We start from the raw sequence: 14,355 nt of genomic DNA, 5'->3' as shown, positions 1-14,355 counted from the left end.
TATATTGTCAGCTCAGTAAAGTCACTTGAATATGTTATTTGAGAAAAAAGCTCTTTTATCACCTATGCCATAGTTATCATGTTCACAGGAATGAAATGAGAAGTTTAGTATTAGATGTGACCAATAATTTCCCTGATACCTCATGGCAATTAATTCAGATTTTGACCTGACTTTCTCCTTGGTGAGACTGAAAATCTCAGAAGGGTGTTTGAAGGTCAGATTCAATAATAATTACCAACAAACTACTACAACAACATCTGACACCAATATGTGTAATTAGTTGACAATATGGAGGGTATTTGTCAAATGAAGCTTTGGCATTAGTCATTTCAGTCTTTAATTTTAACAACTGAATCATTTCTGAAAGTACCTAATTCCCTACATGTGTCATGTTTAACATGGACACCATACCATGCTACTACTTGACAACAATTTTTACATTGGAAAAAAAAGTTGCAGGTTCACATTTCCAAAGAAAATAAGAGACATCAATAGCTTCCAAAATTGCTATGAATATACTAATTGAAAATATAATGATCTGCTGCTTTAATTTGTCTGAAAAATGACTACCACAGTTTAGAGTCTCAAATGATCACAAAAATCAATACACAGTCTCTGTCATCGTCGATATAGTGTGTACACATCATAATGACATCACGCATGACTTACAACCAGACTCACCTGCAGGAAGAAAGCTGTTGCATCAGGGCTTACAACGTAAATTTCGTGACAATCATCTGCTATGGTAAAAATGCCATGCAGAAGTTACAAAGTTTTATAAAAGCTCATTGAATAAAGACATTCATGCTCATATGTGGTACTTATTTGCAGTAATGAATATGAAATTAAATTGAACACGCCTACCCTTCAATCACACAGACTGGCAGTCGTGAGAAGTGACGTGACACCTATAGAACTCTTTCAACATCTTCTGAATAGAATAAGGGCAGCTAAGCTCAGTAAAATGCAGTAAATGAAGTAAATGAAGCAGGCAAAAAGGAATACAAACGTCTCAAAAACGAGATCGACAGGAAGTGCAAAATGGCTAAGCAGGGATGGCTAGAGGACAAATGTAAGGATGTAGAGGCTTATCTCACTAGGGGTAAGATACATACTGCCTACAGGAAAATTAAAGAGACCTTTGGAGATAAGAGAACCACTTGTATGAACATCAAGAGTTCAGATGGAAACCCAGTTCTAAGCAAAGAAGGGAAAGCAGAAAGGTAGAAGGAGTATATAGAGCATCTATACAAGGGCGATGTACTTGAGGACAATATTATGGAAATGAAAGAGGATGTAGATGAAGATGAAATGGGAGATACGATACTGCGTGAAGAGTTTGACAGAGCACTGAAAGACCTGAGTCGAAACAAGGCCCCGGGAGTAGACAACATTCCATTAGAACTACTGACAGCCTTGGGAGAGCCAGGTATGACAAAACTCTACCATCTGGTGAGCAAGATGTATGAAACAGGCGAAATACCCTCAGACTTCAAGAAGAATATAATGATACCAATCCAAAAGAAAGCAGGTGTTGACAGATGTGAAAATTACTGAACAATCAGTTTAATAAGCCACAGCTGCAAAATACTAACACGAATTCTTTACAGACGAATGGAAAAACTAGTAGAAGCCGACCTCGGGGAAGATCAGTTTGGATTCCGTAGAAATACTGGAACACGTGAGGCAATACTGACCTTACGACTTATCTTAGAAGAAAGATTAAGGAAAGGCAAACCTACGTTTCTAGCATTTGTAGACTTAGAGAAAGCTTTTGACAATGTTGATTGGAATACTCTCTTTCAAATTCTAAAGGTGGCAGGGGTAAAATACAGGGAGCGAAAGGCTATTTACAATTTGTACAGAAACCAGATGGCAGTTATAAGAGTCGAGGGACATGAAAGGGAAGCAGTGGTTGGGAAGGGAGTAAGACAGGGTTGTAGCCTCTCCCCGGTGTTATTCAATCTCTATATTGAGCAAGCAGTAAAGGAAACAAAAGAAAAATTCGGAGTAGGTATTAAAATCCATGGAAGAGAAATAAAAACTTTGAGGTTCGCCGATGACATTGTAATTCTGTCAGAGACAGCAAAGGACTTGGAAGAGCAGTTGAACGGAATGGACAGTGTCTTGAAGGGAGGATATAAGATGAACATCAACAAAAGCAAAACGAGGATAATGGAATGTAGTCGAATTAAGTCGGGTGATGTTGAGGGTATTAGATTAGGAAATGAGACACTTAAAATAGTAAAGGAGTTTTGCTATTTGGGGAGCAAAATAACTGATGATGGTCGAAGTAGAGAGGATATAAAATGTAGACTGGCAATGGCAAGGAAAGCGTTTCTGAAGAAGAGAAATTTGTTAACTTCGAGTATAGATTTAAGTGTCAGGAAGTCATTTCTGAAAGTATTTGTATGGAGTGTAGCCATGTATGGAAGTGAAACATGGACGGTAAATAGTTTGGACAAGAAGAGAATAGAAGCTTTCGAAATGTGGTGCTACAGAAGAATGCTGAAGATTAGATGGGTAGATCACATAACTAATGAGGAAGTATTGAATAGGATTGGGGAGAAGAGAAGCTTGTGGCACAACTTGACCAGTAGAAGGGATCGGTTGGTAGGACATGTTCTGAGGCATCAAGGGATCACCAATTTAGTACTGGAGGGCAGTGTGGAGGGTAAAAATCGTAGGGGGACACCAAGAGATGAATACACTAAGCAGATTCAGAAGGAGGTAGGTTGCAGTAGGTACTGGGAGATGAAGAAGCTTGCACAGGATAGAGTAGCATGGAGAGCTGCATGAAACCAGTCTCAGGACTGAAGACCACAACAACAACAACAACCAGCTCACTAAAAGTTCTACAGAGTACAGATTGTACATTTGTCATGCATTGGTCCCAAAAGCAATATGCACATTTTCTTGGACATTTAAAACAAATTCTTTTCCCACCTTGAGAAAATATAAACACTACCTTACTGCAATCACAGTTTTTTTATGGAAATTCACTTCATTAAATTTATGCAAAATAATCAAGTTATTACAATGACTGAAATGAGACAATCAAGAATCAGAATGTAAGACCAAATTAAGCAAATAAAAATAAGAACCTCAATCACTTTCATACAGACTGGAAAAAAAAAAAAAAAAAAAGAATAGCACTCTATAAGTATTCAACATGCGACCTTTAGTTCACAAGTCTAGAGCCTTAACCATTGTGGTGCATAGCTGCTGGGTAAACTAGTATAATTTTTAATGGTTTAGTGTCTCAAGAGAAATTATTTTCGCCACATTTTCACAAACAAGGTTCCACCAGGGTGGACAGCTGCACAGTGTGTGAAACCTGGCACCCAATCCTACACCACTGTATGGGTGGTTTCAAAAGGTCAGTCCCACCCCTGGTGTCTCAGTGGCAAAGAAATCTTTACTATATTTGGAAGTAACTGAGTCACAATGCTAACATTTTAATCAGACCAAACAGTGACAGTTCATACCTACATGCTGTATATGGTGCACAAACAACCTACTTTTTTTAAAACTTCTGCTGTTATTAATCTGTAGTATTGTACCATTAGCCCACAGCAACAGGCAAGGAAACAACGACAGAAAAGAAACACAGGAATTGCAAAATGACACCACATTACATATAGTTCAGCAACAAGAAAGCAACCTTCACTCTAAACAACTTATATCAAAAGTACTGTATGAAAAGTAAATGCACTGTAGAAGCAATGAACAACTGTAATAGCACATTTATAAAAATAAATAATGGTATCCATCAATTACTTACTTATCTGTGAGCAACAGAACCAGATTCTAATTGATTGGATTATACTGACTAGCTCGGTTAACATTAGGAAATTCCGCTGCAAGTTTTGCAAAGAACCTATGGTGAGGCCAACACTCACTTTTAGGAATGAGCAAAAATTGTTGCTGTAGATATGGAGATGACCATCTTTCGACTGGATGGTAAGCAGAATGTAACTCACATCTAACTTGACAGTTTTTTTTACACCCAGACATGGGGCCCCATAACATCTGCTAACTCTGCTACATGGCTAATCCGACACTACTCAGGATACCATGCCTTGGATCCAAGTACAATCTATGTCCAAGACTTGTGTGCAGAGGTTCAGTGATCGTGGATCAGGATAACACGATAATGTGTTTAGAATTGCCTGGAGTCCACAGCAAGATGCACTACCATCATAACTGCAGCAAAAGAGGTTGCTACACCACTATGTAAGAGTCTTCACTTCAATTGCTCATGAGTATTTGGGAGTCATTACTTTAAGTCTGATGCACTCAAACAACATAATGAGTAAAGAACTAGTGTGCAAGGTAGGAACGTGATGTAAACCTTACTGTAAAACGTGTGAGTTCTTTATTGAAACTTCCTGGACGATTAAAACTGCAAGGTCAGGATTCAAAACCAACAACATATTATGTTCGTTATTAGTGTCAATTGATCTATTACAACAATGGACCTGTGTTTAACTTTTTACACCTTCCTTCTTCATCTTATGTGAAGGTGAAGTGGTGACATCTAAACATACACCCAACGGTAGAACAATTGCCAAATTCAATGTAAACCATTACCCACCATGTTTTGTACCTCTTTAACGTACTCACCATAATAAACCACATGGTTGTCTTGGGGAAAATGACTACAGGTGTATTATAGATCTTGATCATGCTTAGAAAAGAATGTTAGTTGTTTCAAGAATTGTAATTTCATTACTATAAAAAATGACGAATTTAAACTGTTGCATATCACCATTCATCCTTGTACCCTTAAGAGTTGTGAAACAAGGAAAGTTATTCATTAACAGAAATGATACATTAAATAACATGCAAATGTATTAAGATTCCAAATGAAACAGTTTTATAAGCTTTGTTAGCAATGGCTATAAACAATGGGACCTGAATTAAATTCTCATAACAGGAACAGTACAATTTTGGCCAACAGTGAAGAAAAGGACAGAAAAAATAGTATTAACTTCTGCATTAAATTATGAAAAGATACAAAATCTCTGCACAGATCATAATTTGGTGATTACTTGAAGAACATGATAATGATTACAAAATGTCTGCTTTTAATACCTAATTAATAACTTTTTCAGTGCTGAAGTGTGACACACATTGACAGTTATGCAGAGGAATGTATCTGTCCCTCTATTAATTTACCATAGCTATTTGAAAAAGTGAAGAAAATAGTTATAGAGCTAATAACAATAAATATAATTTATCTCAGTCCCAGACTAAAATTATATGTTTTCACTGCAACAGTTCCAAACAAAGAACAATTTTAAAATCTATGCCAATGATTAAGAGATTGCAGATAATGAACTTTCCAAGTATTATAAATTACTACTAATTAAATGGTAAAAGGGCACATGAGCAGTTTCTAAATATCTTACGTAAAAGAGATGAACATTATCTTTTTGCTAAAATAATTACAATGTTGTGTTTCCTTTTTAAGGATTATCCTCTTTCTGTTCTCTCAACAGTGATCGCTACAAGGTCTTCCTGGATCTATTCAATCTGTCTACATTTCTTATACCTCGAGCCTATATACCACCACTTACAAGACACATGAAAAGCAAGTTATCCGTTTCCTTAGAACGCCAGCAGCATGAAAAAGAAGATTATATTGATGGTGAAGATTTGAATATATTCAATAAACAATTTGCAGAAGCTTCTTTATGATTACCATTTGTAATACAATTTCCTGTATAACCAAAATATATTTATGGTGTTCATGATGTATGAAGTGTCACAACTGCACAAAATAGCATTTCCACCAGGCTAACTTACAGATACAGCCTATTTTGTTCTGAAAATGGTGTTCATTTTTTAAATGATAAAATTCTTCTTGACTTTATCACTTCAAGAAAATATAAGAAAAAAAATGTTTTATTGTGTAACTGAAGAAATATCCAAGAGTGAGTTTCAAATGCTATAAGGGTAATACTGTATTTGTGTGTACCTGCATCACTTTGTTAAAGAATAGATTAGCTCTTCTAAGTTTCCTATGTTATTAGAGTCACTGTGTTTCATATTTTGTAAATTATGTTTTGCTCTCTTAAGCACTAGAGTACATTTCACAATTATTATCAATTTTAAGATTCTACCAGAATATTACTTTATTATGTTTTTGTACCAATTAGGAGATGAGAAGTAAACAGAGATAAACATTACACACTGGACAACATTTTAATAGCCATGTGAGTAGTAAACTCAGTTATCTGAATACACGACACTGATAATTTTCCCAGTTACCAAGTTACTTAGATAGTAAATACACCAACGAAGTTGAAAATCAGAAGATTTTATATGCTGAAGAATAACTACATCCCAAAGACTTTTCAGTTTCCTAAACTAAAAGTACGTTCCACAGTGTCGTCCACTATAATGTAATATACAGCACATGTGATATGCAGCTGTTGGAAACATTTTATTGTAATACGTATAGAAGGAACTGTAAATGATAAATGGGTATACTTTGAAAGTAAACACAAAGACGTATTAACTAATCAACATTTTATATCAAAAACACAAAACAAAAGAAGTGAACTTATACATATTTCATAGTTGCAACTACGCATTAATGTTCCAGACACAGAAAGAGTATGCTCCAAGTTAAATAACTTTTGTTCTACAGTTAGACAATGGTTACTAGCAAGAACAACATACATACTTAATATTATTTTGCTTTTTCAAAATGCCCAACTTGCTTATAAACATCTCAACATAACAAAAATTTGGTAACTTCTCTTCATGGACTATAAAAAAAATGTTGTAATGCACTCTCATCGGCAGTGTGTGTAAGATTATTGCAAATTTGATATTTTCTGTGTAGTGTTATGTAATCTACAGAATTGGAATGCTGTATATTTACAGTGACAATTCCTGATCTTTTGTGGGAAATGTCACCACATTCTTGTCAAAGTTTGAATTTAATGTTTGTTTTATGGCTAACTGCGTTTAATGCAGAGAATTTAACACTGTCATTTTCTGTTTGAAGTAAATGCAGTTTTACTTACACATGTTATAGAAATAAGAACTTTATTATTTCATATCTCAAAAGAATTGTGTTCAATTAGTTTAGTTATTTTTTCATAGTAAAACAAATAAGTATTTCCTCCGAAAAATCAAAGTGGAATAAGAACACTAAACTGTAACTGTACGATATGTTCCTCAAGTTATTAGTCATGAGGATCACACACTCACATTGTACACACTGTTTTTAATTTTTGATGAATGTTTTCTCTGCTTTGAAAATGCTACAAACAAATCAAAGAACAAAAAAAAAATGTTTAAAAACATTCTAAGTCGGTATTATGATAAACAGGTGAAAGAGGTCTTGCATATTTTTTTGTTTTGTTTTGTTTTTATATTTTTTGTGGTCTGCATACAGTCAGCTGTAAATATTATGTAATTAGTCATAATTACACAATAAGAGCTGAAACACAAAACAAAGAATTTTTTCTATTTATCAAACATGACCTGAATGTATACCGTCTCCTTCAGTAGCCAAGATAGTCCAAAAAAATTTTATTTGTATGTTTGGGTCCTCAAACAGTGAATGGAAAAAAGATATCCTTGTGAACTTTGGAACTGTCACATCATCTTCTGTTGTGTTGGTAATTATTAATGAAGTAGACAGAGTTCAGTACAATATATACAAAACAAACATTTAATGCAAAATACAGCTTCATTTTATATCTTTACAGCAACTGATAGAATAAGGTACTGTTACAAAGATGACACCTTTGTCCTGAAAGGTAATCTAGTACTGTTTCTGCAGTAGAGCACATTAAATTATTTCAACAGTGAAAACTCACTGCCAGCTCTTCAGACCTTGTTGGTAGCCAGAACATAATGGACGGGAACATGACCTAACAGGACAGTGGTACTCTATACTAGACATGGAAGTTAAAACAAATGGGACTCTTTAACACACTTTTTACAGTAGTGTATTGGCTAGCAAGAAATATGAAGTTCAAACAATGGAAAACCCAGGATAGAATAATGACAAAATTATGAAAAGGATAGATTGCTACTCACCATATAGCACAGATAAGTCACAGATAGGCACAACACAGAGAGTGTCAAACAAGTAAGCTTTCAGATAAAAAGGCCTTCATACGAATATCTCTCTATCTCTCTCTCTCTCTCTCTCTCTCTCTCTCTCTCTCTCTCTCTCACACACACACACACACACACACACACACACGACCACTGTCTCTGGCTGCTGAGGCTGGACTGCGAGCAGCAGAGCACGATGGGAGAAGCAGTCTGGGTGGTGGGGATAAGGAGGAGGCTGGGGAAGGGAGGGGGACAGATAACAGGGTAGCATGGGGTACAATAAAATGCTGCTTGTGAGAGCATACAGGGATGAGGTGGAGAGAGGTTAGGGCAGCTAGGTGCAGTCGTGAGATAAGACGAAGTTCGATTTGGAGGGGGGGGGGGGGGCAAGCTGAATAGGAGAAAAGTAAAGCAATTGTGGGTGCACTTGTGAAACAGAAGGCTATGTAGAGGGAACAGGGAAGAGGATAGGTGGGTGAAGGACAATGACTGACTAATATTGAGGCCAGGAGGGCTGTGGGGACCTAGGATATGTAGCAGGGAGAGTTCCCACCTGTGAAATCAGTCATGTGATCAACAAGGTAAACTTCAACCACTGTGCTTCACTCTATGCACGCATGACAACCAACAAGCTGTCTTCCCACACGGATAGTCACAGACAAACTGTGGTCAAGAAACAGCTGGACCACCCTGTTGCTGAGCACACTACGCAACATGAGATTCTTCATTTTAATAACTGCTTCACCACCTGTACCATCTGGATGATTTCTACCAACACCAGCTCTTCTGAACTGTGCTGCTGGGAACTCTCCCAGCAATACATCCTATGTTCCCGTAACCCTCCTGGCCTCAACCTTCATTAATTATTGTGATACACTCACCTATTCCGTTTCCTGTTCCCACCCCAGCATGCACAGCTTTCTATTCCACTAGCCGACCAATCGGACCAACAATCTTTTTACTTCTCTCCTATTCCATGCCCCCCCCCCCTTCCCCAGGCCTCCTGACTGTAGCTGGCTGCCCTACCCTCTTTCCACCTCATCCCAGTATGCTATCACAAGCAGCACTTTACCTTCCCCCACTCCTACCTCACTGTCCTTCCAGCCCCCCCCCCCCCCCCCCCCCCAGCCTCCTCCTTACCCCCACCAACTGGACTGCTTCTCTCATCACACGCTGCTGCTCGGAGACTGGCTTCAGCAGCCTGAGACTGTGGTTGTCTGTGTATGTTGTCTAATTCAGAAGAAGCCTTTTTGACCAAAAGCTTACTTTGTTTACCATCTTTTTGTTGTTCCTGTCTGTAATTCGACACTTCCGCTATATGGTGAGTAATAGTCTATCTTCTCATAAGCTTAAGTTGGGTTGTCATCTTATTTTTCTGTACAAAACAGCAGCCTTCTAGATGACCTTTAACTTAAGCAGGATATATCAGCAAAAACAATGCCCTACATCACAACAAGTAATGTATGAATAAGGGCACAGCAAAAAACTTGAGTCCTCAAACAGAAAAAATTATTGTTGCAGGATACACAATCAAATGGAACTGTTATATCTACCACTTCACAACTGCCCAAAAAAATTTATATACCTTTCTATATTCATATCCTTCCCTCAGACTACAACTGTCCTACATGAAGCATTCTGCATCACTGATTTTCCAATATCTGATAGCATGCATCTAAGGAAGTCACAGATTTTGCATTAACTTTGATCTAAAATTTTATTTTGTAAATGATTGTTTATAATTTACATATTTCATATTTTACAAAATATGACAGCTGATACAGACTGTTAATGTTAGACAATAAATAAATAATTTCACATGTACAAACTATTATATTATGAAACGTACAAAATATTAACACATATTGATAAAAGTTACAGGAAACATCGTTCCACAAAATTCAATACTAAATTATCAAAAAATGGTCCTTTCAGGAGTAGGATACAGCTAATTAACAAAAGTAAGTACTTTATGCAACAATAACATTGACATGGTTTAGTTTCACACCCATAAAAAATACTAAAAATATTTTGCCATCTTTCACATTTAAACACGTCCTAATATGCCTTATTGATGTTTATGTTGTTTTCCTGAGAAGTATCACAGAACTGGTAAATTACTAGTTACCTTCCATTGCTCTTTGGTGTTTTGCACACAAAGAAGCACTGTCTAGTAACAAAAAGGAAATGACATTCTCATTCCACAATATATTTGTTTTGGAAAACTGTTTAACACAATTAAAGCCTCACAAACGAAGTCATCAGCATTTTTCTGAAATTAAATTTCTTTACCAGTAGCAGGTGAAAGAGTAATTCATCAAACCATATTATTGCTTAAATTCACTTTTGATAATGCAACTCACTCACACTCAATCTCTGTTTTGTAGATCACAGTGCAACTGAAAAAGCCGGAAAGTAAAGTACTAGATCTGTTATAAACTGGCTTTGGCTATAAGCTATACTAGTATCAGCAATAAAGGACTTTAGCATACATATGTAAACAATTGTTGTAAATTGACATAATTAGCAGAAAAAATAATTCTCACAAATCTTCATATTCTGTTCATAGTAGTGTCAGAAGATTGATGGTCATTACCACAATGTTGTTCTTAACTTACTTTTTCACTAACTGAGAGAAATTTCCTCTCTGAATGTGGCATCTCATCAACACAAACAAAAACAAAAGATAAACACTCTCCCCAGGCAGCCTAAATGCTGTACTTTTGTCTCTGCTAAAATTGTCTCATACTGTAACATTTTTAATTCCTGACACACATATATTAAGCCCAAACATGTAAGGCACAGAAAGAGCAGCGAAGGAAATGCTAGTCACAAAATGCACACCATCAAATTTTCTCTTACTTTTTCCAAAAATAGAGGAAATTTAAATCCACACTTTAACAGAGGTTGTCAGAACAGCAATAACCTTCAGTAAAAAAAAAATTCAGCCAGTTCTGAAATAGGTGGTTAAAAAACAAATAAAAATGCAAAAAAATAATCGAACAGATGGATAGGCTTACAGCCCTTATGGTCTATTCAATATAATGTGTTCTTCAATCCTCGTAAAATAATGGAGTCTTTTCAAGAATACTTATTTTTCATGTCACATACAAAGTTTTCAGAAAAGTTCTGCAGTCATGTATCAGCCAAAATTCCAATCTCATATGTATTAACAAATGATATTGAAATTAAAATGTTATGCAACATGAATTTCTCTAATTTCGGCCAGATGAAGTCATCAAAAACGTGACACACAGTATGATGAGAGACACTCATCAAAAATGCTGTACATTTTCAGTGAGCTCTTCCGCCTGAAAAATAAAATGTTATACTAGCTCATCACTGGGGAAGGCAGAGAAAGTGACGTTTCGTTTTGTGAAAAAAATCCATTTCAAAATATGTTTCATGATGGAGGTACAGTTCTCACTAAAACCACTTTTTCCACAAAAAATTTCGGGAATGTTTAACAGTATTTTTTTGAAAGTCATGAGCATTTGTTGATTAGAATTTCTACTATATGTAAAGCATTTTGCAAATCAAACAGCAGAGAGAAAAGGGAAAGAGAAGTGGGGATGGGGTGGGAGTGTTGGCACTTCATTACATTGGTTTTGGGTTCCAGTTGATCACTAAAGTCAAAGAAAGAAGTTGAAACTTTGTGCCAAATAAAACAAATGGCCCCAGAACAATGCTTGCTGAGAAAGTGGAGATTTACTATCTTTATTATTGATTACTGTCCACTGCCTTCCCCTCTTACCTTGTGGAAGATAGCACTTTTAGTACCGTGTATTTCGCATATGGCACAAGTAGGTACTATGTTTGGGAATGGGCAATATGCATGAAGAAATAAGGGATGAGTGTGGGGCGGGGGGACAGAGGACAGGCTTCAATCGTCACCATTCATCAAATTTTGGCATGTCGATTCTTTGCTCTAGCAAAACTAGACCAGTTAAGAACAGCCATGGAGAGAGGCCCAAGAAAACTGTTGCGAAACACAGCACTTCAGACTGGCATCTCAGCATTTGCTCAAAAGCAGTTCACAAACTTGAACTGATGCTTTTCACAAACTTGAACTAAAGCTTTAGAAAGAAACGGTACTGCTTTGACTGATTCAGATATCCCTGCTTGACATTAGCAATGCAACTGGCTACTGTAGTCTGTGCATGATGGAGAAGCTGATCCTGAAATAATCTCTTTCTCTGATGAAGCATTTATTGGGGTGAGTGAATTCACGAACATCGACATCCTCAACCCAATGTAACATTTTTCCAGAGACCTTTGGTTATTTCATGGAGGACAGTACATGACTAAACAACATCAAGGATCTATGACAATATTACCAGCTGTTTTTATGATAGGAACTATTCTTTATACGCATCCTGCCAAGTCTGAGAAATGGGTAGTATGTAGAAAAGAAATCTGAGCCTGGTCCCTCCCTTCCCCCCCCCCCCTCCTATTACCTAGTATAGGTTCCCACACAATACCAGAAAGAGAGCCTGCATTATACCCGAAACAACCCTGTCTTTTGACGCTACTGCCAGCTCAGTTAAAAAATATTTCAGTATCGATGCTCTTCACCCAAATGCACATATCTTACTTTTATTATTCTGTAGACTTCACAACAACACAAACACTCATTTCTTTACCATTCTGGAGTGATTAGAGAGCAGATTTAGTTTAGTGACAAAAATTAAGAATATTAAAGAAGCTTAAGTAGCATATGGAGATAATGAAAAATGGGTGATACTTAAGAAGTGATTTCTGCTTTTCACTACAAAAGATGTGATATGTTGCAAACCTGGAACACTATACACACTCACAGAAAGAAAACATCTGGAGAAAGAAAGAGAAAGAGAGAGAGAGAGAGAGAGAGAGAGAGAGAGAGAGAGAGAGAGAGAGAGAGACTGCAAGCTAGGTCTAAGTGCAAGACACTTTAAGACAACATCTACTCCTTCATTTTAATGACAGTAGAGAAAAACAATGTGCTTCAATTTTTACAGTTATGAATGACATTTCTTTCACAAAAATTATACAAGCACACATTATAACTCTTTACTAAACTGACCATGCTGTGCCATTTCTGAATCTTTCATGTTCACAAGCTAATTTTATCAGACCAGAATTGATTTAACAAAACAAATGAAACTGAGATGTTAAAATGTATGGCATTTTACATGTAAAGATGGATGAAAAAATTCAACAGGCTGTGATGTATCAACTCTCCTGTTAAATAAATTCCATAAAAATGGCTGGATAAGTCATTTTGTAGGTTGGAAGAAAGCAAGGCACCCTGCTTTCAGGAGGACCATGCTTAGTACAGCACTGCAGTCTTGAACCACCAACCTTCTGATTGAGGACAACTTTACATTAATCTCTCCCCCAGTTACAGGATGACTCTGAACATATTCTAATTGTTGTTTCCATGCAAGATCAATCAAGACGTTGAACAAAATGTACAATATTTACCTGACCCTTTTATTTTCTGAAAGATGCACTGTGTTCCACATATGGAGATTCACTAACATATACTTTCTATTATCTTGTACATGAATTCACACACTTCCATTTCCTTAAAACTCTTGTGTGACTCCATCAATTTTGGAATTTGTACATGACTCAAAGGAAAGACTGATAATGCCACAACACAATTGTCAAAAGCACCAATTTTGGTTGAGAAGCCAAGTATCACAACTTAATACTAAAAAAGTGTCCCACAGTCAGAAGCATAACAATAATGTTCATTCAGCAATCAAAACACCTGCTACTGACAACAAATGGCCTTAAACCAACTATACCTAAAGCACATTATTTAATCTGTACAAATATAACCTTGTTCTGAAACAAGCAAACTCACTTGTTTGCAATATATTGCTGAGAGGGGACATCATAAATTTTTATTTACACTCTCCTGGTGACACTGAGTTACATAAACTTGTGTCAGGTAGACACTCCGTTCCACGTTTATGAGGAAGGTTTTATATTACATCAAATCTTACACTATCAGACACACAAGAAACACATCAGCCATTATTATGAATGTCATATTGTTTTACTAATATTGTTTTATTTTGCATTCCAGTAAGCTGGGATTGAATGGCTTGACAGACAACAGATAAAAAAATACTTATTTCCCACTACCCTGCTTCATAAAAATGACTGGTTTATTTGCACTGTTTCTTCTTCGATATTATAAACAAGTTCTTAGAGTGAATGGTAGATCTCTAAGTAACAACAAATAAACTGAAATGAATTTGAAATATTATAAAAAGATTA

The 14,355-nt window shown here is 36.3% G+C and overlaps 1 protein-coding gene across 1 annotated transcript in view; it reads left to right on the top strand.

Moving 5' to 3' along the window:
* LOC126412292 (tryptophan 2,3-dioxygenase) overlaps positions 1–7,598 on the top strand; it is a 419,586-nt gene extending 411,988 nt beyond the window's left edge. Inside the window, exon 9 of the mRNA XM_050081805.1 lies at positions 5,505–7,598. Within this exon, the coding sequence (XP_049937762.1) occupies positions 5,505–5,703 (199 nt within the window). The 3' untranslated portion in view covers positions 5,704–7,598. The remainder of the gene's footprint in view (positions 1–5,504) is intronic.
* The last annotated feature ends 6,757 nt before the right edge of the window (positions 7,599–14,355 follow it).

The sequence above is a fragment of the Schistocerca serialis genome, chromosome 7 (assembly GCF_023864345.2).
Source record: "Schistocerca serialis cubense isolate TAMUIC-IGC-003099 chromosome 7, iqSchSeri2.2, whole genome shotgun sequence".
NCBI classification, from domain to species: domain Eukaryota; kingdom Metazoa; phylum Arthropoda; class Insecta; order Orthoptera; family Acrididae; genus Schistocerca; species Schistocerca serialis.
The sequence above is the reverse complement of the archived record's forward strand: the minus strand, read 5'-3'. Positions and strand labels throughout refer to the sequence as shown.